Raw genomic sequence first — 23,278 nt, 5'->3', positions numbered from 1 at the left:
AGTTCACAATAGGGTTCTTGCTCCTTTGAGAATCTAATGCTGCTGATCTGACAGGAGGTGGAACTCAGGCAGTAATGCTAGTGATGGGGAGAGACTGTAAATACAGACGAAGCTTGGCTCACTCACTTGCCACTCAACTCCTGCTGTGTGTTGCCCGGTTCCTAAAAGGCCACAGACCGGTACTGGTCCATGGCCCCGGGGACTGGGGCCCTGTGATGTAAGAAGTGAGCTTGAGTCGGTGACGGAAACAGGTCACACTGTGCAGGCTCTCACACAGAGTAGGTACTTGGAAGTGGTTTTGTGCCTTTACCTTCTCTAACATAACTGAGTTGACTGACTCCAGTAGGTTGTCAACTCTTTGGTGCTGCCACTGTCTCCAGCAGCTGTCTGGTCTGTGGCATCTGTGCTCCCCTGGGATTTCCAACTGGGTCTAAACAGGAACCACTGCTAGAGGCTTTCAGCATGGATTGCTCTCTGCCGGAAGTCAACATTTGGGCCAGAAGAATCCTTTGTGAGATCCCTTTACAACCCGGCTGAGCCCAGTTTGTGAAGCAGCGTGACACTCAGAGGTGCAGACCTACCCCTGACACTGGTGCATGGAGCACAAGAGTTCCCATAGAAGCCCACGTACATTGGTCTTAAAACCTACAAGTCATTAAATAGGCTAACAAATTATTAGACACAATATTTTCTCTCCTTCTAACCTGACAAATATATAGTACACTTTCATTATGATCAGAAAGAGCAGGTTCAAATTCCAATTTCTCAGACTCCTTGAATATCTACTTCTAGAGGAGGCAACTTCTATTTCTACTTGGAAAGAACTGCCCCGCCGAGCCCTGGTCTGCCCCAGGCCTCACCCTGTCCCTCCCTGAAGGATGTTCATATGCACACGCATGGACACCTCTGCCCACAGCCCTAGCTAGTGCTGTCCACTGCCCATCCTGGAGCACAGCAACCCATTGGCCACCCTCTTGCCTGAGGGCCCACATGGCTAGCAGCACAGTTCACCCTCAGAAGGACACACCCAGGGTCAAGGCAACTGAGGACCAGGAAAAGGGCTCGGGACTCTCTGGGCAGGGAATTCCAGGGTCATGAGTACCCAAGGAGTGGATGGAGCACAGGCTTTCCATAGGAATGTCCTCTTGGCTTGGGACTCCACACTCCACTCATGGGGAGTGGTGTGGCTAGAGGAGGATCCAAACTGGTCCTTCTAAAACAGGGCCCACGTTTGCCTGGGTCTGAGGGAGCACTGCCCCGAGGAGCTGTTCCGAGTGGCTCTCTTTCCTGCTCACTGCTAGTACTCTGCAGATACTTCCCCAGGAAGTATTTAGGGAGGGACTCTAATTTATGATCATCTAATCCAGTGCATTGACTAGCACATGAGGAAACCGAAGCGCTCCGCAAAGGTAGATTACTCCCTGGAATTACACTTGGGAATGATGGATTACTCCCTGGAATTACACTTGGGAATGATGGATTACTCCCTGGAATTACACTTGGGAATGATGGATTACTCTCTGGGATTACACTTGGGAATGATGGATTACTCCCTGGAATTACACTTGGGAATGATGGATTACTCTCTGGGATTACACTTGGGAATGATGGATTACTCTCTGGGATTACACTTGGGAATGATGGATTACTCTCTGGAATTACACTTGGGAATGATGGATTACTCTCTGGGATTACTTTCTGGAGTGGCAAACTATTCTTTGGAATTGCACTCTGGCATGATGAATTTCAAAGGGAAGCATGATTGTGATGTGTAGGATAACTGCTCCACAGAGAAAAGCCAGCAGGGATCTGGAAAACTCTTCCTGCTGCTCCTTAGTGACTGGCAACTTCTTTAATCCTCGGGTAATTAGAACAAACACTGTTCTGTGTCTTAAACCCACATTTTCACTGTTGCCTTGAGGGCATCACCTTGGAAGTAGCTCCAGTGGCCACTTTTTTTTTGGGTTACACATTCATAGTGCTGCTTTAATTAATAATAGTTGCAACAAGCTTCAAACAGATGGAAATATGGTTTTTGCTTTCCTATTCAGAATTTTCTGACTATTTTTAGTTAGTCTGGGCATTCTCTATTGCATCAGTGAGTGTAACTTGGTTCTTTCTGTGAAAATCAAATAACTAAAAAGCTAGCAATGTATTTCTGCCACAGATGATATTTTTGTTTGCATTTTGAAGTGTTTTTATGAATTGGATTACAAAACTAATTGAATCAGAGATGAATTTCGCTCAGAATTTGAAGTATTTTATGAAATAAAATTTCCATAAGAAATTGACCTAATTATTCAGAAGTTTCTAATGCAACAGCCTAACACAGTTTTGAAAGTCCTCCAGAGAAAAAAGCTCAAGCATACCCTCCCTCATAGCAAAGAAACACCCTTTTTATTTACTTCTCTCTTAAGCAGTATAGCTTTTAGTTTATAGGAACACAGCTTCAGAGTATATTGTATAGATGCATTATTTTAGTTTCAAATGCTATGTTTCTTCAAAACTAGTTCTATTATGTACTATATTTTTCCATCATTTGTAACTGTTATTGGTGAAACAAGTGTTATTTTTATATTTAACTGCTTAATATTACTTGTCTCACATGTAAGTGGCCTACTACTTAGATTTTTTTTAATATTGAGGAAACACTAGCATGTTTCTATGTAATAGATAAGAACCCAGAAGACTTCAGAGTTATAACCATTATAAAAAAAAAAATTTGTTTCATTAAGAGTTTTTTCAGCCAGGCACAGTGGCTCATGCCTGTAATCCTAGCACTTTGGGAGGCCAAGGTGGGCAGATCACTTGAGGTCAGGAGTTCGAGACCAGCCTGGCCAATATGGTGAAACGTCATCTGTAGTAAAAATATATAAAAGTTAAGCTGGCGTGGTGATGCATGCCTGTAATCCCAGCTATTCTGGAGCCTGAGGCAGGAGAATCACTTGAACCTAGGAGGCGGAGCTTGCAGTGAGCTGAGATCGTGCCACTACTCTAGCATGCATGACAGAATGAGACTTCATCTCAAAAAAAAAAAAAGCTTTACTTGCCCTAGCCAAAGCTTTTCCTGATGATTCAGACATTGTAGAGATGTGAGGAAAGCCTTGGGTGGTTTCCCTCTTACGTTTCTCTCTGGTAGCTGGAAGAGATTTAGAGAATTACTTTGATCTGCTCATCGCAGTTGGGACTATATCCTAACGTCTCCGTGTCTCTTGTAGTGATATCAGACCATGTGCCATGACTTTGCCTGTTGGTTTCTCTGGCCTTTCTGGGTTCACCACCTTTCTGTACCTAGAACTTATCTCTAGCCCATAGGCGGTCCCACTGGTGGCTTACTCCTCCCTTTATATCCTGCCCCCCTCCACACATACCCCAATAATACAATTTCTATATAATCAATATGCTTGCTCTGCAAATACAGCTTCAGATGGGCCTGGACTGGGTCCTGCCCTCCCTCAAGGACACTTCAAACAAATACACAAATAGAGAAATGCTGCCCTCAAAATGCAAATGTCGCTTGAGAAAGCCTCTGGTACTTCCTTCTGTCTGCCATTTATAAGCCCTTCTCCACACAAGTTTTAGAGGTTCCAATCCAATGGCCCCAACCTTTGTGCTGCACTCAACTGCTTTACAGAAAAAAGAAAAGTTTCATTTACAAACACATTCTCCAAAAGAGGCTGCAGAAGCTGTGGAAAGGGAAACTGTATCTCTTAGGCTGGGGGGAGGGCAGTGGGTTCCACTGCATGCACAGCTCTGAACAATTAATAGTGCTGCTCCAGGCCCAGGGTTGAGCAGGATTCCAAGGTTTCCCTGAAGAGGAGAGGATGGAGACAGTGTGACCAATTTGACACTGAGGGTGACTTGCAGGTTTCTGGAAGTCATGGTGGATGATGATGCCATCTACCAGGGTTACAGGAGGGGCTCGGGTCAAAAAGAAAGATGATGAATTCAGTTCTGTTATGTGGAATTTGAAAGGCCCAGTGTCACCTGGGTCCACCTGGCAGTGGGGTACATAGGCCTGCTCCTCTGAAGGGAGGGGCTGGGCTGGAGAAATGGGTGCGGGAGCCACAGCATATATGTGGCAATGACTGGCAGGGAAGAGGGTATCGTGGGAGCTGAGAACAGGGAGGCCAGGCAGAGTCACCAGGAACATCAACGTGAAGGGGAGAGGAGAGGAAGAAATTCTCTACCTGGCTCCTCACTGTCCCATTGACAAGATCCTCATTCAACAGACTCTAGACCTCAGTTTCGTCATCTGTAAAGTGGGAATAATATCGTCCTCCACTACCTCTGGCAAACAAGACAAGTTGAAGACACATACTTACTACTGGTCCCTTCGGTCCCCACTAAAATGCTTGTAAATTGGGGAGAAGAGTAGTAACCAGCAGGACAAAGGAAACAGACAAAGATGGCAGCAATAACATTTGAGAAACCGAAATGTGCATGGACAAGTGGCGACAGATTTAGAAACCAAAGAAAGATGGTTTCTAGGCCAGGAGTGAGGCAAAGATGAGAAGTGGGCTAAGGTTTGAGCATTGCTTTCAGATTTACAAAGGCACCTCCCTCTCTCTGTCCTCTCAAATAGATCTTTCTCTTTTTAAAGAAATACAAAATACTCTTTTTAAATAAATTCAAGCGGTAAAGATACTGGCACACTGTATGGGTGAACCATAATTTATCCATCTCTTTACTGATGAGCAGTTAGGTTATTCCAGGAAAAATAAACATGCAGATAAAAGTACATACTTCATGAGGATAAAATCCAATAACATCAGAATGGTTGTTATCTCTGGAAGAGAGGAAGGAAGAGGAAAGAGATGCAGTATGAAATTTTAGCTGTATTTTATTTACCTTTATTTTCTTTTTAAAAATTACCTGAAAATTAAAATTATAATAATTATAGAACTACATAAATGTTATGTTTATGTATATATTAATGTTTAATTATATAAATATTACAAATATTAATTTGAGAAAGAGAAAAAACTCTTCCACTCAGTATATGGTGACAGGTGAGTGTGTGTGAAGACGGCCTGCTGGGAGCACTGGGCTTTGCACAGCTCTGCTCAGAACCTTCATGAGGGCATGGTGCTACAGCCCTGGTCTTGGGCCTGTTTCCCCTTTCCCGGACACTGTGATACCTGGCCCACCTTCCCGTGAGGGCCAGTGGTCGTCCCCCTCTAGCTTCCACTGCTATGATGGGGGCCCAAAGGGACATGATGGTGAGACATCATTCAGAATCAGAACTGTCCTCTAGAATCCAGAACATAGAGAGCAAAACATTTTGAAAAAATCCTGTTCTAGCTGATGAGCAGCCACCGAAGTAGACAGGAGCAAATGGCTGCCTGTTCTGTGCTCTTTATAATCAGGTCCTCCCTGATGGCGCTTTGGTCACTGTCCGCTGACAATTCCTTGTGGCCTTGTTCACAGCACTAACAGCCTCCTTTCTGGGCACCTTTGTTTTGCTGTGTCCGTTGATAAGGGTTGTTTTGTTTTGTTTTGTTTTGTTTTGTTTTGTTTTGAAGATGGAGTCTCGCTCTGTCACCCAGGCTGGAGTGCAGTGGCGTGATCTCAGCTCACTGCTAGGTCCACCTCCCGGGTTCACGCCATTCTCCTGCCTCAGCCTCCCGAGTATCTGGGACTACAGGCACCTGCCACCACGCCTGGCTAACTTTTTTTTGTATTTTTTAGTAAAGATGGGGTTTCACCATGTTAGCCAGGATGGTCTCAATCTCCTGACCTCGTGATCCGCCCGCCTTGGGCTCCCAAAATGCTGGGATTACAGGCGTGAGCCACCGCGCCTGGCCGATAAGGGTATTTTTTTTTTTTCTTTTGAAACAGAGTTTTGCTCTGTCACCCAGGCTGGCGTTCAATGGCGCAATCTTGGCTCACAGCAACCTCTGCCTCGCAGGTTCAAGCGATTCTCCTGCCTCAGCCTCCCGAGTAGCTGGGATTACAGGCATGTGACACCACGCCCGCCTAATTTTGTATTTTTAGTAGAGACGGGGTTTTGCCATGTTGGCCAGGCTGGTTTCAAACCCCTGACCTCAGGTGATCCACCCACCTCAGCCTCCCAAAGTGTTGGGATTACAGGTGTGAACCACCGCGCCTGGCCGATAAGGGTATTTTACGTGTGTATATTACCTTTTGTTATTGAGAACTAAAAGATCTGCATCATTCATCACAAACTATTTTTAGCCTTACCCTGAAATGCAGAGAAACAGACTGCAAACATGAGACAGCACCATTTGCTCCAACCCAACTGGTGCAAACTTCCCGAAGCAGTGTTATTTTGCAGATTTCCTTGCAGTAAGCAAAGAGTGTGGTTATACCCACACCCACATGTCTTTTGATCTTTGGATGTAAAATATTTTTGAAAGTGAACTTTTAAAATTGGGAAAACAATATAACATTCTGGAAAGCTTGCCAAATAGAAGAATATGGGAGAAAAATTGTCCTTCATCTCAGCTACCCTAATGTATCAATTAGCTTTCTTCTCTTGCCTTCAAGTTATTTTTCAAATGAACATATTAAATAACTGTAATAATAGTATTGGTGGTAATTGAGTATGCTTTTCTGTTTAATACTACATCATAATTTGCCACAGTGTCATACAAGCCTCTTTTTTTAAATAGACTTTTTATTATTTTTTTTTATGTTATTTTTTTTATTTTTTTTTGAGACGGAGTCTTGCTCTGTCGCCAGGCTGGAGTGCAGTGGCGCAATCTCGGCTCACTGCAAGCTCCGCCTCCTGGGTTCACGCCATTCTCCTGCCTCAGCCTCCCGAGTAGCTGGGACTACAGGCGCCCGCCACCACGCCCGGCTAATTTTTTTTTTTTGTATTTTTAGTAGAGACGGGGTTTCACCATGGTCTCGATCTCCTGACCTCGTGATCCTCCCGCCTCGGCCTCCCAAAGTGCTGGGATTACAAGCGTGAGCCACCGCGCCCGGCCTTAGACTTTTTATTTTGAAATAAATTTAGATTTATAGAAGAGTTGGGTAGTCACTAGAGAGAATAGAATGCCTATTCACCTTTTACCAATTTCTCCTGATGTTAACATCTTACATAACCATGGCACATTTACCAAATCTAAACAGTGAATTAGTGATAGTACTAACTAGTGATAGTACAGTACTATCAACTGAACCACAGACTTTATTTAATTTTACTGGTTTTCCCATTAATGTTTTTTTTCTGCTCCAGGGTCCGATTCAAGAAACCACAAGCACATCTTGTGTTTATTGTTTGTATACCAGTAGATTCAGGTGATACACCATACTTTGCCTAACTATTGCCCTCTTTCTAAATATTTAGATTGCTTATAGTTTTTCCGTATCACACGTAGTACTATGAAGAACATCTGCATGTGGGTAGTTGTATTAGTCCGTTCTCACACTGCTATAAAGAAACACTTGAGACTGGGTAATTTAGAAATAAGAGAGGTTTAATTGGCTCATGGTTCTGCAGGCTGTGCAAGAAGCATGGATGGGGAGCCTCAGGAATTTCAATCATGGTAGAAGGCGAAGGGGGAAGCAGGCAATGTCTTACGTGGCCAGAGCAGGAGGAACAAAGGGGGAAGTGCCTTACACTTTTATTAAAGAACTAGATCTTACGAGAACTCGCTCACTATCACGAGAACAACAAGAGAGAAATCCTTCCCCCTGATCCAGTCACCTTCCACCAGGCCCTTCCTCCAACACTGGGGAGTACAATTCGACATGTGGGGACACAGATCCAAACCATATTAGTAGACTTCTCTTCTTTTAAGATTCCTTCCTTATGGCTGTCTATAATCAGATTTCTGGAGGCCCAAGGATAAGAACGGATTTATGGCCCTGGATATCATCGCATATTGCCGCCAAAGCGTCTTCCACAATGTCTGAATACTCATTTATACTGTCACGAGCAATTTTTTGAGAGTAGTGCATTCATGTACCCTTGTCAGTGTTGCTCTCATTTTAATATTTTGGCTAATTTAATAGGTGAAAACATCTCAATTTTTGAAATGTGTACTTCTTTGGTAACTAGCAAATTTGCATATTTCCCCATGTGTGTTTACTAGCTATCCTTTTTTTTTTTTTTTGCAAATTGTCTCTTCATATTTTATTTATTGGGGTTTGAATTTTCTTATTAATATATGCATGAGTTTTATAATAAAAGATATCCCTTGGCCTCTCACTTTGCTGCAATTATTTACCCCTCTATCTATTGTTTGGATTTTTTCTTTTGTAATTTTCAAAGAGCATAATGACAGTTTTATGATGTAGATTCCATTATTTTTAAAAAATTTATATATTTTTGGTCTCTTTTAAGCTTAGAAAGTTTCTTCTTCAAAGTCTGGTTTTAAGGTCGGGCACAGTGGCTCGTGCCGTAATCCCACACTTTTAGGGTCAAGGCAGGAGGATTGATTGAACCCAGGAGTTTAAGACCAGCCTGGGTAACATAGTGAGACCCTGTTTCTACAATAATAAGAAGTAATTAGCTAGATGTGGTGGCACGTGACTGTAGTCCCAGCTACTCAGTTGGCTGAGGTGAGAGGATCAACTGAGCCTGGGAGATGGAAGCTGCAGTGAGCTGAGGTCACACCACTGCACTCCAGGCTGGGTGACAGAGGGAGACCCTGTCTCAAAACTAAATAAATAAGTAAGTAGGGCCGGGCGCGGTGGCTCACGCTTGTAATCCCAGCACTTTGGGAGGCCGAGGCGGGCGGATCACAAGGTCAGGAGATCGAGACCACGGTGAAACCCCGTCTCTACTAAAAAAAATACAAAAAAATTAGCCGGGCGTGGTGGCGGGCGCCTGTAGTCCCAGCTACTCGGAGAGGCTGAGACAGGAGAATGGCGTGAACCCGGGAGGCGGAGCTTGCAGTGAGCCGAGACTGCGCCACTGCACTCCAGCCTGGGTGACAGAGCGAGACTCCGTCTCCAAAAAAAAAAAAAATAAAATAAAAAAAAAAAAAAAAAAAAAAAAAATAAATAAATAAATAAGTAAATTTTAAAAGTCTGATTTTTAAAATTCAATTATTTTCTATAATTTGAGATCCCATATTTAACTGATGCATCTGGAATATTTTTGGTATTTGGTCCAAGTGTCTGACTGGGACACCTCTCACTCACCAGCTGCCGGAGACCACACCTCCCAACTTCGTGGGTGGTCAAGCTGAGTCACTTCCAGCTGAGTGACTGGCATCCTCCTTCTCTGTGTTGCCCAAGCTAGAATCCTTGGAGTCACCTAATTTCTACTTTTCTTCTGTCTTTCACTACCCACATCCACCCAGCCATGGAGTCCCAGTAGTTCTATATTCGTGGTTCATCCCCCAGTTCTTTTGGGAAGAGTATATGCTGCTGTCTCTGCCTGGGACCCTTTTCCCATCCCCACTCTGTCTGCCTTGTTCCTATGGGTCTATTGCACAGAGCCTGGTATGTCCTTGCTATGGGCCACTAAAGTACTCCAACTTCCCAACCCTAAATCTCACACTCAATCGTAACATCCTGCTAATTTGTGTCCCTGTGTCTCTCTTCATCATTAACGTAGAGACTGACAGTGCCTGGTATGTATAGGGTGCTCAATATGTATGTTAGGTACGTGAAAGAGCAAATAAATGAGTGAAAATGCCAATAAAATAGGAGTCATACCTAACCAGGTCCCAGCAGGGTCCGATTTAAATACTTTCCTCCAGGATATGAAGGTAAAGGGGATAGCACATTACAATTCATGCCTTTTATGGGTGCCAAGAGGTCATGGATACCTTAGATTGGCTTGTTCACCTTCTGGGTGACTGTTTTATCCTCCTTCTAGATGCCATTACTATAATGCAAAGGCTGAAAAAATAAAAACTACATTTTCCAGACTATCTTGTAGCCAATATTCTGGATGTCAATTAGGTCCCACCAATTGGATATACTCTTGAGAGACAGGGAAGGCCGGAGTGGGGTGGAGGCCATTTTCCTGCTGCTATTTCTCCAGCCAAGCAAGGCCATCAAAACATGAGAACTCATCATTCCAGGACCTATTGCCAGTCTTGTGGGTGTCTGGAAGCAGTTGTGGCAGCAGTAATGCCAGAGTGAGGGTGAAGGCAGAGGCTTCCTGGTTCTGAATCACCGCTATATCATTCTCTCATTCATTCTCTCTCTCCCTGTCTCTCTCTAATAGAGCCATTGGAGACTCCTGAATTAATTTCTCCAGTCTTTCTGCCAATTGCCATAACCCCATCTTACTATTTAAAATACCTAGAGCGTTTCTATTTTCTGTACTGAACCATTGCAGATACACAAGGGATAGCAGAACTGGTTCCCCTCTTAGTGACCCAAGGAGCCTGCCTTGATCAATTGCAATTTTTCCCAGAGCAAAGGAAGCAAGAAATACTCCTAAGACTATGGATGAGGCTGTGCTTACTGGTTATTTTATGGTTCTACAATGGACTGATAAATCATTTCTGTCATCTTTCTCCATCACTTTTCAGCCACCTTTAAGACTATGTTAGAATAGGCCTCTTCACTTAGCAATAAATATGGCCAGTACTGGATAATTGCACAGGGGGAAGCAAACATAAAACTACCTGGAGAAAATACAGGTGAATAATTCAGATCTTTCACAAATTAAGGGTACTCACAAATCAGTGAGAAAAAAACTAAAACCCAATTAAATATGCGCAAAATACTTGAAAATAGGAAGAAAAATAGCCAAAAAAAGATGCTAAAATATTTGACCTTTTTTTTGATCAAATTTGCCAAGGTTTTAAAAGACTATTTAGAGTTTCAAATTCATAGTAAAATTGAGAGGAAGGTAGAGAGATTTCCCATATACTCCCTGTCCCCATGCATGCATAACCTCCCCCCTTATCAGCATCCCCTACCAGAGTGGTACATTCGTTGGTGAACCTACATTGACACATCATTCTCACCCAAAGGCCATAGTTTACATTAGGATTCATTTTTTCTGCTGTACATTCTATGGGTTTAAACAAATGTATGACATGTATCTACCATTATGGTATCATATAGAATAGTTTCACTGCCCTAAGAACCCTCTGAACTCTGCCTATTCATCCCTTGCTCTCTCCTAATACCTGGCAACCACTGGTCTTTTTTACTGTTGCCCTTTCCAGAATGTCATAGAGTTAGAATCATACAGTATGTAGCCTCTTCAGATTGGCTTCTTTCACTTAGGAATACCCACTGAAGTTTCCTCGATGTGGAAACTTTGAGGATTGAGACTATGGATGAAGCTGTGCTTACTGGTTATTTTATGGTTCTACAAGGGACTGATAAATCATTTCCATTATCTTTATTTCCACTTTTTAGCCACCTTTAAGACTATGTTAGAATAGGCCTCTTCACTTAGCCTATTCTAAGGCTAAGTGAAGGAAAAAGGAAAAGTTTCCCTTTCATGGCTTGATAGCTCATTTCTTTTTAGTACCGAATAATACTCTGTTGTCTGGAAGTACCACAATTTATTTATCCATTCACCTACTAAATAACTTCTTGTTTACTTCCAAGTTTTGGCAATTATGAATAAAGCTGCTGTAAATATCCATGTGCAGTTTTTTGTGTGGACGTAAGTTTTTGACTCCTTTGGGTAAATACCAACGAGTGCACATGCGAGTGGTATGATGAGTATGTTTGATTTTGTGAGAAGCTGCCAAACTGCCTTCCAAAGGGGCTGTACCAGTTTGCATTCCCACCAGTGATGAATGAGAGTCCTGTTGCTCCACATCCTTGTCAAAATTTTGTGTTGTCAGTGTTCTGGATTTTGGCCATTCTAATAGGCATACAGGGATGGTATCTCATTGGTGTTATAATTTGCATCTCCCTGATGACAAATGATGTGGAGCATGTTTCCATATGCTTACTTGCCATCATGGTATCTTTTTTGGTGAGGTGTCTGCTAAGGTCTTGGTCCATTTTTCTTTTTTTGGTTTGTTTTCTTTTTTTTTGTTTTTATTTTAGGTTTGGGGGTACATGTAAAGGTTTGTTACATAGGTAAATATGTGCCATGGGGGTTTGTTGCACATATTATTACCTTACCCAGTATTAAGCCCAGTACCCAGAAAAGTTATATTTTCTGCTCATCTCCCTCCACCCATTCTCCCCCATCAAGTAGACCCCAGTGCCGAGACCAGCTTGGTCCGGGAGACCCTAACCCAGCGGTGCTAGAGGAAGTAAATACACACACACACAAGTATAGCGCGTGGAGTGGGAAATCAGGGAACTCAGAGCCTTCAGAGCTGAGAGCCCCAAACGGAGATTTACCCACATATTTACTGACAGCAAGCCACTGATAAGCATTATTTCTGTAGCGTATAGATTAACTAAAAGTATTCCTTATGGGAAACAAAGGGATGGGCCAAAATAAAGGGATGAGTTGGGCTAGTTATCTGCAGCAGGAGCATGTCCTTAAGGCACAGATCACTCATGCCATTGTTTGTGGTTTAGGAACGCCTTTAAGCGGTTTTCTACCCTGGGTGGGCCAGGTGTTCCCTGCCCTAATTCCAGTAAACCCACAACCTTCAGCACGGGCATCATGGCCATCACGAACATGTCACAGTGCTGCAGAGATTTTGTTTATGGCCGGTTTTGGGGGCAGTTTATGGCCAGATTTGGGGACCTGCTCCCAACACCCCAGTGTCTGTTGTTTCCTTCTTTGTGTTCGTAAGTTTTTATTATTCAGCTCCCACTTATAAGTGAGAACATAGGGTAGTTGGTTTTCTGTTCCTGCATTAGTTTGCTAAGGATGATATCCTCCAGCTCCATTCATGTTCCCACAAAAGACATGATCTCTTTCTTTCTATGGCTGCATAATATTCCATGGTGTATAGGTACCACATTTTCTTTATCCAGCCTGTCACTGATGGGCATTTAGGTTGATTCCATGTCTTTGCTATTGCAAATAGTGCTGCAGTGAACATTCACATGCATGTGTCTTCATGGTAGAAAGCTTTATATTCCTCTGGGTATATATCCAGTAATGGGATTGCTGGGTCGAGTGGTAGTTCTGCTTTTAGCTCTTTGAGGAATTGGCATACTGCTTTTCACAACGATTAAGCTAATTTATACTGCCACCAACAGCGTATAAGGGTTCCCTTTTCTCCACAATCTTGCAAGCATCTGTTATTTTTTGACTTGTTAATAATAGCCATTCTGACTGGTGTGAGATGGTGTCTCATTATGGTTTTGATTTGCATTTTTCTAATGATCAGTGATGTTGAGCTTTTTTTCATATGCTTGTTGGTCGCATGTATGTTTTCTTTTGAGGTGTGTATTCGTGTCCTTTGCCCAGTTTTTAATAGGGTTGTTTATTTTTCCCTTGTAAATTTGTTTAAGTTCCCTATAAATGCTGGATATTAGACCTTTGTCAGATGCATAGATTGCAAATATTTTCTCCCACTCTGTAGGTTGTCTGTTTATTCTGTTGATAGTTTCTTTTGCTGTGCAGAAGCTCTTAAGTTTAATGAGATTCCATTTGTCAGTTTTTGCTTTTGTTGTGATTGCTTTTGGTGTCTTCGTCATGAAATCTTTTGGTCCGTTTTTCACTCATTGTTTGTTTATTTTTATTGTTGAGGGTTTTTTTTTTTTTTTTTTTTTTTTGAGATGGAGTTTTGCCCTTGTTGCCTGGGCTGGAATGCAGTGGTGCAATCTCGTCTCATTGCAATCTCCGCCTCCTGGGTTCAAGTGATTCTCCTGCCTCAGCCTCCCAAGTAGCTGGGATTACAGGCTCCTGCCACCATGCCCAGCTAATTTTTGTATCTTTAGTAGAGATGGGGTTTTGCCATGTTGGCCAGGCTAGTCTCAAACTCCTGATCTCAGGTGATCCACCTGCCTTGACCTCCCAAAGTGCTGGGATTACAGGCATGAGCCACCGTGCCCGGCCTGTTGAGTTTTAAGAGTTCTTTGTTATCTTAGTTTGTTCGGCTGCTATATCAAAATACTATCGATTGGGTGGCTTATAAACAAGAGAAATCTATTTTTCACAGTTCTGGAGGCAGACAAGTCTAAGACCAAGGCACCAACAGATTTGGTGTCTGGTGAAGGCTCACTTCCTGGCTCAGAGACAGCTGTCTTCTTGCTGTGTCTTCACATAGCAGAAGGGGAGGGGGAGCTCTCTAGGGTATCTTCTGGGGAACTAATTCTGTTCATGAGGGCTCTATCCTCATGACTTAGTCACCTCCCAAAGGCCACATCTACAAATATGATTACATTGGGAATTAGAATTTAACATGAATTTTGGAAGGACACAAATGTTTTCTCTACAGCATTTGCATATTTTGGATAACAGACCTTTATCAGATGTTTCTTTTGCAAATATTTTCTCCTAGTCTGTGGCTTTTTAAAAAAATTTTTCATTCTCTGAGCAAAAATTCTTTAAAAAGTGGTAGTAGTAAGACCTGGTGGGGCTGTGTTACTTTATACTGTTATTTATACATCTCATGTACACCACTATAAACTTCGAAATTGGTTAATTTTCTAAATGTAAGTTTGATGATATTTATTAGAAATCTTTAAAATATTCATTCCCTTAGGCCGGGCACGGTGGCTCACGCTTGTAATCCCAGCACTTTGGGAGGCCGAGGCGGGCGGATCACGAGGTCAGGAGATCGAGACCACGGTGAAACCCCGTCTCTACTAAAAATACAAAAAATTAGCCGGGCGTGGTGGCGGGCGCCTGTAGTCCCAGCTACTCGGAGAGGCTGAGGCAGGAGAATGGCGTGAACCCGGGAGGCGGAGCTTGCAGTGAGCCGAGATTGCGCCACTGCACTCCAGCCTGGGCGACAGAGCGAGACTCCGTCTCAAAAAAAAAAAAAAAAAAAAAAAAAATATTCATTCCCTTAAATCAACGGTTCTCAACGGGGAGCAGTTTTGCCCCTTGGGGAGCATTTGGTAATGTGTGGACATGTTATTAGTTTTCACAGTGGGTTGGGGAGTACTACTGTCATTTAGTGGGTAGAGACCAGGGATGCTGCTCAACATCCTATAATGCAAAAGGGCAGCCCCCACAAAAACTAGGCAGCCCCAAATGTCAATAGTGTCAAGGTCGAGATACCATCTTAGACACAAGAGCTCTGTTTTAAGAATTTACCCAAATAAATAATTGAATGCACCTAAAGATTTATTCATTTACTCTTTTGGGGAGAGCAGTAAGTCATTAGTAGTAAAAATGAAAATGTATATACTCAATAAATTTTATAGGTATCCATCCTAGAAACACTGGCACATGTGCGCAAAAAGGCACATACATGGATGTTCTTTTCAGCATTATTTTTACCAGCGATATTTTGATAATAACTGCAATGTCAATCAATGGAGTAATAGTTAATGTACATGCGTGCTCTGAAAAGCAGAGTTTTGGCCATCCAACTTCCCACTACTCTTTTCTATGATCCTATCCTCCTGCGGGGTTCCTTCTTTACTGTGGATGGGCTTGGTGGAAGAACAATTCCCAGAACTCGTCTCATCCTGTGATTTCCCAGTTTAGAAACCAGAAAGGACTGATCCTTCCTCTCCTGCCCCTTGATTGAGCCAAGAGGAAGCCACATGGCCTAAGTCTAGCCAATCAGATGAGACATTAAATCTGGAACAGATTTAATGGCAGAGTCAGAGAGATCATCAAGAATTAAATCTCTGAGTGGTGACAGTCGTAGGTGTATATGGGGCAGACGTGAGCTGACGTTTGGCCTCATGGTTCCTGCTCACAGCACTGGGCTTCTATTACTCTATCCACTAGAAAAACTTTGGGTTCTGTTGTTAAAAACATTGATGACAAGCCCTAGCAGCAGTCCATTAAATAGATACATTAGATCTCTGTGAGTTGCAAAGTATCCTAACTGATATGCTGGAGAACTACATGCAATAATTAAAAAGAAAGCTTACCAGGACATATTAGTAAGTGGAAAATCAAGTTGCAGAATGTTCATTCACTTAAGGAATGTTTATTGTGCTTTTACCATTACTAGTTTCTGTATTCTGAACAAGATAGACCTGGTCCCTGCCCTCATGGAGCATTATGTAAGATAGCAAAATATTGGGAATAAATTGCCTAGCAATAGTGGGATGACAAATGCTGTTTATTATGGCACATGTGTTATATGGAAAAATGTACAGCCATTAAAAATAATGATTTTAATGATTATAAATATGCTATTTGTACTATATATATACTAAGTGAAATAAGACTTAAAATTATTAACATGTATGTATATATACATAATCTCTATATATAACAAAACAATTTAAAAATTACATACACATGACCGGGCGCAGTGGCTCACGCCTGTAATTCCAGCACTTTAGGAGGCCAAGGTGGGCAGGTCACAAGGTCAGGAGATCGAGACCATCTTGGCTAACACAGTGAAACCCCGTCTCTACTAGAAAATACAAAAAATTAGCCCAGCATGGTGGCGGGTGCCTGTAGTCCCAGCTACTCGGAGAGGCTGAGGCAGGAGAATGGTGTGAACCCGAGAGGCGGAGCTTGCAGTGAGCCGAGATTGCGCCACTGTACTCCAGCCTGGGTGACAGAGCGAGACTCCGTACACACACACACACACACACACACACACACACACAAAGCTGAGCTTCCCAAATCCAAAAATCTGAAACCCTAAATGCTCCAGAATCCAACTTTTTGAGCACCAATGTGACGCTCAAGGGAACTGCCCATTGAAGCATTTTGGATTTGAGATGCTCAACAGCTAAGTATATTGCAAATATTCCAAAATCCAAAAAAATCTGAAATTTCAGATAAGGGATGTCAACTGTATAGAAACATACACACATACACACACACACACAAACACTTTTTTTAAATTGCACGTGACCAACAAGAGATATACCACAATGCTAACAGGACTCATTTCTGAATGTTAGAATTAGAGATTTATGTTTTCTAAATTGTGGCAACCTGTATATATTATTTGATAATTATAAATCTTATCATCTATAACTATGAAGTTACTTAAGATGAATAGATAGTAAAACATTTGAAATTTTTAAACTTCATTTTATACATAACTATATTTTTGAAATGTCCCACAATAGGAATATCCTAGCTATATAAGCAAACACATCTATGTAATGTATACATAAAACATATATGCTATTGAGTAAATACAAATGTGCCTGTCGTCTTACTTTAATACATTTTAAACTTTTAGAGTCAAGTCAGAAGTGTTTGTGGTCTGTGCTACCCTGAATCTCCCTTTGCTGGTCCCTGACCTATTAGAAGTTACCCGAGAGAATGAGGGCAATAGTTGGACTGATTTATCTGCTGATGCCAGGTTGGGAAGGGATAGCAAAGTGAATGAGGTCAGCTGAGACAGGTGTGGTGTATCAGAAATTGACTGCATTTCTGGAATTGTCTTTAAGTATGCTTTTCATCTGTCAGATAATGCACTCTTAAATCTTGTGTAAGTATACTTAAGGTGGGATGTGTGGAGCCTCTAACACAATCTCTTTTGTTTGGGGGCAGGCAAGGTAGGGCCTCCTCTTGACATCAAGCTGGGCACATTGAACTGTACGGCTTTCAGCATCCAGTGGAAAATGCCAAGGCATCCTGGGAGCCCCATCCTTGGGTACACTGTGAGTACACGGGCACGGGAGTTTCCTCGGTGGGTGTGTCGTGTGACTGTATGTCTTTCTCATCCTTGCTTTTTCTAGATATCTGTCCTTCCGTATCAATAACTGCCCCATTCTCCCTCCGTAAAACTAGAAGAAATGTCCCGTTTTGAAGGGTATTTGTAAATGCCCTGAATGTCACATCACATCTGCATTACTCACTTAGGATCTATCCAGTTCTTTCTCTGTTCAGCTGTGGGAAAATAGAAACTAAAAGGACACGGTTTTTGCTGTTCAATTGCCTATAGTCAAATCTGGAGAAAAAAGTATGAACACGGGAAACAGGAAATCACTGTGGAGTGTTGTCAGCAAGTACAAAATAATGTAAAGTAAGAAGGTGGGGAGGCAAAATGGAGGAAGCAGCAGAGAATGCATTCTTATCTATCAGAGGCTGCAAATTGGGCTGATATCATCTCACCAAAATGTTTTCTTTGAATAGTGTTTTTAGAAATGAGTCAACTGTGAGAAGTCAAGACATTTCACATATATGTTTGGAGTTGTGCACTCTCTGGGATATGGGGAGAGCTAGCCACACTGGGTCCACACTACTATCCACCTGCTGGAACTGAGCTGCTCATTTTAGATGAGATGTAAGACCCTGGTACCACCCCAATCCCACCACCTGCTACTGTCTCCATTTCACTCAGGGACAGTAGCCATTGATCATGGCCCTCGTCCTATTGTTTTCTAAAAGTAGAGGAATATATCTCTGGACTCATGTCTTACCGAAAGTGAGAAAATGAAAGATTAGCCGGGCGCGGTAGCTCACGCCTGTAATCCCAGCACTTTGGGAGGCTGAGGCGGGCGGATCACGAGGTCAGGAGATCGAGACCATCTTGGCTAACACAGTGAAACCTCATCTCTACTAAAAATACAAAAAATTAGCCGGGCGTGGTGGCGGGTGCCTGTAGTCCCAGCTACTCGGGAGGCTGAGGCAGGAGAATGGCGTAAACCCGGGAGGCGGAGCTTGCAGTGAGCCAAGATCGCGCCACTGCACTCCAGCCTGGGCGACAGCGAGACTCCGTCTCAAAAAAAAAAAAAAAAAAATGAAAGATTACCCGGGAGGCTCATGCATTTTGGGAAAAATAACACGAGCCACATCCAGACCTCTGCATCTCACTTCATTGATATGTATCTTCCTCCTGGACTCCGCAGGCTTCTGAGTTTGGAACACCCCCCACCCAACCCAGGTAGGTCTGATGTGTGTTCCCGCAGAACTAGTGCACGTGACGTTAGGCGACGCGCCTCAGAGCCTGCTGCCACTGTGGGTGCAATTACAACCTTTGATCTTACACAAGCACAGGCTCTGCTCTCACCAGGGTGTCTGCATCTTTTCAAGGTCTTTTACTCTGAGGTTGGAGCAGATAAATCCCTGCAGGAGCAGTCGCACAGCGTGCCTCTCAGCCAGGACATTCCGACCACGGTGAGTCTTTCCATCCTGGCAGCCCCCTCAAAAGCACGTGGGCGCTATTTGGGCGGATTGCTGATTTGGTGTGTGTGCTACTGTACATGTAATAATAATAACTAATGCTTGTAATAGTCCTTTAGGATTTTCAAATGTCATCCATGTACATTTCCTCTGAATCATGCCATCTACATCTCTGGAAAACAGGCATCTGATGAAAGAGTCCTGGTGTAAATGCTTCCATCCTGGACTCAACCCCATTTTATCATGCAAGAAAACTGCCACCTTACAGCTGGTTTTTCCCCTTCTTTTCTTCATAAAGTTCAGTTCTGTTTTTTTTTTAATCCCAATAAATCTTTATACATAAATATGACGCATTTGTATCTTCCCAGCTGCCTGAAGACACATTGCAGAAGAAGAGGATGTAATTCGAAATGTATATTTAAATGGTCCGAATTGTTTATTTGTTTATCAAGCCCAGTGCCCCGTCCTTCCACTAACCAATTGTTGGGTCCTCATCTGTTTTCTTTTCTGTTTCTCGTCAAGGTCTCTTGAGTGAATTTTTGGCCTTAGGCATCTTGTATTTTCTTTTCTTTCACTCCCCTCCTCCTCCCTCATTCTGCCACTACTCCAGGCTAGAGCCTTTTGAATTGCTCTACAAGGAGTGAGCACCAGTGCTCATAACACTGTTATAATGGTGGTGGTGGTGCTAACTCCTGTTTGATCCATGCCTTCTGGCGGCAGCACCTGAGAGAAGCCTGTTTGTCATCCATGATAAGGAACTATCACTTATTGAGCATCTGTTACTTGGCAGCCACCACCCTTTGCTTTACATTTGCTTTGCCACTTAATCTTCACAACTATCCTATGACCTCATTTTACTGACAAGGATGCTGAGACTCGGAGAGGTGAAGTAACTTTCCTCAAATCATACATTAGTGAGTAACAGCATCAACTGTAAACTCAGAGCTGACTGACCTCTGAGCCCCTGCCCTTGCTGGTTCTACCAAAGCCCTCATGACTCAGAAGGAATAGATGCACATTTCCAGCTTGCTTTTATTTTTATGACATGCTTTTAAGCTCAAAATAGACTTTTGCTTAAGCAACCAGCATTGGCTGCAGAAGCTGTCAACCCCAGCCTCTGTAGTTTACTCTCTCAAGAAAGAGTGATGGGTTGGGTTGGAACTTTCAATAAGCTCATTGACCTCACCAAGGAGTCTGATTGTCACTAGTAGTGTCCCCAGCCATCCCAGCCTGGTGGCTCACTGCTTGGCCTGGAACCCAGTCCAGGTATCAAGAGTGATACATGCCTCTGAGTCTACACAGTGCCTCTGAAATTAATATCCTGCCCATCACAGAACCTGGGCTGAATATTGGCATCTCTCTGAAGGTCACTGCTGTATAAACCTAAAACAAGGCTGGGAGGGAGACCAGCACTCTGGACTTTTAGGCCTGTTTCTTCCATTTACAGGTTGGGTAATGTTGGTCAGAGTCATTCAACCTGTCTAAACCTCAACTTTTTTTCATTGAAAGGGGTGTAATAATTATTCTCTTGTGAGGATCAAATAAAAGCCACGTGGATGGTAGTTATCATTCCCGATGATTTACCTGTTAAATATATTCTCTCCATTATCAACATCTAGGCATTAGAGTATGCTATCAAATTCTGCATTTGATCATCTTGCCAATTTTGACAAACTTGCATAGGGGCTACTGTATGCCCAACACAAGACAACACACAGTCCCTGTTTGGAGGCAGCTTTCAGTCTTCTGAAAACCACATCCACACAGATAAAACAATTAGGGAGCAACGTAAGATCAGATGTTATTAACATGCTGCTTAGCAGACAGGGTTTGAAGAGGGAGAGGTGAGTGTGAGAACAAGTGGTCAAGAGGTGAAAGTTGGGACTGAGGACCGAAGCAGGAACTTTCTGGAAAGGCAGGCTCAAGGGAGGGACATCCCAGTTGGAATGGTTTGAGCCCAGGGAATGAATGAGCATGAATGTGTCCACACATGCCTCTCTCTCTCTCTCTCTCTCTCAATCTGTGTGTGTGTGTGTGTGTGTGTATGTGTGTGTGTGTGTTTGGGGGGGTGGGGGTGGGGGTTGGGGAGAGTTGCAGAATAAAGAGAATAAAAAGAGGAAATCAAGACTAGAAATAAAGGCAGTGATTCAGCAAGGGAATGGGAGGAGTCTGATACAGCAGAATGGGTCCTGGATTCTGATGACTTGTGTTCAGATTTCTGCATTTCAACAAAACAGCTGCTTAACCTTACTAGGTCTCAGTTTCCTCATTGACATATATCATAGTGTGTCTGTGGTTCCCAAACTGTGTGCCAGGGTGCTCCAGGGCTCTGCAGCAGGCTCACAGGGGCACAGTAGAATAGTTAACATTTTTTAGGAAAACAGCAACATCTGTGTGAACTACTGTATTAGTCCGTTCTCACACTGCTAATAAAGGCATACTTGGCACTGGGTAATTTATAAAGAAAAGAGGTTTAAATGACTCACAGTTCCACATGGCCGGGGAGGCCTCAGGAGACGTACAGCCATGGCGGAAGGCACCCCTTCACAGGGCAGCAGGAGAGGGAATGAGTGCTGAGCGAAGGAGGAAGCCCCTTATAAAATCATCGGCTCTTGTGAGAACTCACTCACTATCACGAGAACAGCATGGGATAAACCACTTCCATGATTCAATTACCTCCAGCTGGTCCCACCCTTGACACATGGGAATTATTACAATTCAAGGTGAGATTTGGGTGGAGATATAGAGCCAAACCATATCAACTATTATTACCAAGTTGTTTGGATATAGCTACTTAATAAATGGAATAGTTAGACATTTCTTTTGGCGTAGAGGTGCTATAAATATTACTGACACACTAAGGGTGCAAAGAACAGAGAAAGTTTTAGGAACTCTGTACTATATCATATCATTCTATAGATAAAGATGTGAGTTATTATATCATATCATTCTATAGATGAAGATGTGAGTTATAAGGTAATGATTGTAGAACCTTCAGTACAATACCTGGCACAGAATGAGAGCTTAGTAAGTGGTTAGTATGATTCACATTGCAAAGATGTGTGTTTGCTGCCCTTGGCTGTGCATGGCAAAAGGGGCAGGTGCTGTACAGATTTGTTTTACGCAGGCAAGTTTTTTTTTTTTTTTACTCTTCATGTTGCCTCTGTTTTTTTCCTCTCTCCGGGGACAAACTGATCATCAGGCAATTTTTGTAAGCATGTTTCAGAAAAGTTAAACCTCTGTCCCAATCCAGGATTCAGGGGATCTCTTTTCATCAAAATGTTGATTTTCCTGCATCTCCCTCTTGCTGATTAAGGCTCAGTGGAGAGTGCCTAGTTCTAGTGTAAGCACAGACAGCTGAATCTACAAGGTGACTTTTTAATCGTTTAGAGGAAGCCACTTTTATCTTTGCATGTACTCCTTCATCTCACACGGCAGAGTCGGGTTAAGGGGAACCTCTCTGAAGGTTGAAGTAATTTAAGCTCTGGTTCAAGAGTAAGTAAAACAGATTGAAAAGGAGAGAAAATATTTAACAAGTGAGCACCTCTGTGGAGGTAGCTCCCCCTCCTCTTACCTCCTCTTTTCTCCCTCCCTTATTTCCTCTAACAATTCCAGATTGCGTCTTCAGTAAGATAGGATCGATTACCTTAAAAGGTAGATTTGGTTTTCTGGATTGAATGCTAAACCGGGGAGTGAGCTGACAAATGGTTAATCTGATCTAACTGATAAAATGACCGAAATACCCTGGCTGATAATGTGGAATTGGGCTGCATTGTTTGATAATCTGCCTTATAGAAGCTTTCAATTTGGCAGCATTTCAAGCCCACCTTATCTTTTTCTTAAAATAATACCCTCCAGGTTTCCTCCTGGAAAACAAAATAGTAAAACAAATCAGGGCAATTTGGTAAATTTTTTAGAGTTAGAAATAGAAAAGGATGTTTAGGGTGGTGGTCTTGATACTTTTTGATCATGCATACCATCAGTTAAAAAATATTTGAACAGGCCGGGCGCGGTGGCTCACGCTTGTAATCCCAGCACTTTGGGAGGCTGAGGCGGGCGGATCACGAGGTCAGGAGATCGAGACCACGGTGAAACTCCGTCTCTACTAAAAATACAAAAAAAAATTAGCCGGGCGTGGTGGCGGGTGCCTGTAGTCCCAGCTACTCGGAGAGGCTGAGGCAGGAGAATGGCGTGAACCCGGGAGGCGGAGCTTGCAGTGAGCCGAGATTGTGCCACTGCACT

The 23,278-nt window shown here is 42.9% G+C and overlaps 1 protein-coding gene across 3 annotated transcripts in view; it reads left to right on the top strand.

The window, feature by feature from the left end:
• EGFLAM (EGF like, fibronectin type III and laminin G domains) overlaps positions 1-23,278 on the top strand; it is a 202,382-nt gene that overhangs the window by 54,115 nt on the left and 124,989 nt on the right. For 2 of the 3 annotated variants that reach the window (XM_055245627.1, XM_055245626.1), the window contains exons 2-3: positions 17,462-17,571; positions 18,947-19,030. The exons of the other annotated variant lie outside the window; for it this stretch is intronic. In XM_055245627.1, coding sequence (XP_055101602.1) covers positions 17,462-17,571; positions 18,947-19,030 — 194 coding nt within the window. The remainder of the gene's footprint in view (positions 1-17,461; positions 17,572-18,946; positions 19,031-23,278) is intronic. 3 annotated transcript variants of the gene reach the window in all.

The sequence above is a fragment of the Symphalangus syndactylus genome, chromosome 16, assembly GCF_028878055.3.
Source record: "Symphalangus syndactylus isolate Jambi chromosome 16, NHGRI_mSymSyn1-v2.1_pri, whole genome shotgun sequence".
Classification (NCBI taxonomy): domain Eukaryota; kingdom Metazoa; phylum Chordata; class Mammalia; order Primates; family Hylobatidae; genus Symphalangus; species Symphalangus syndactylus.
Note: the sequence above shows the minus strand (reverse complement) of the source record. Positions and strands in the feature narration are given on the sequence as shown.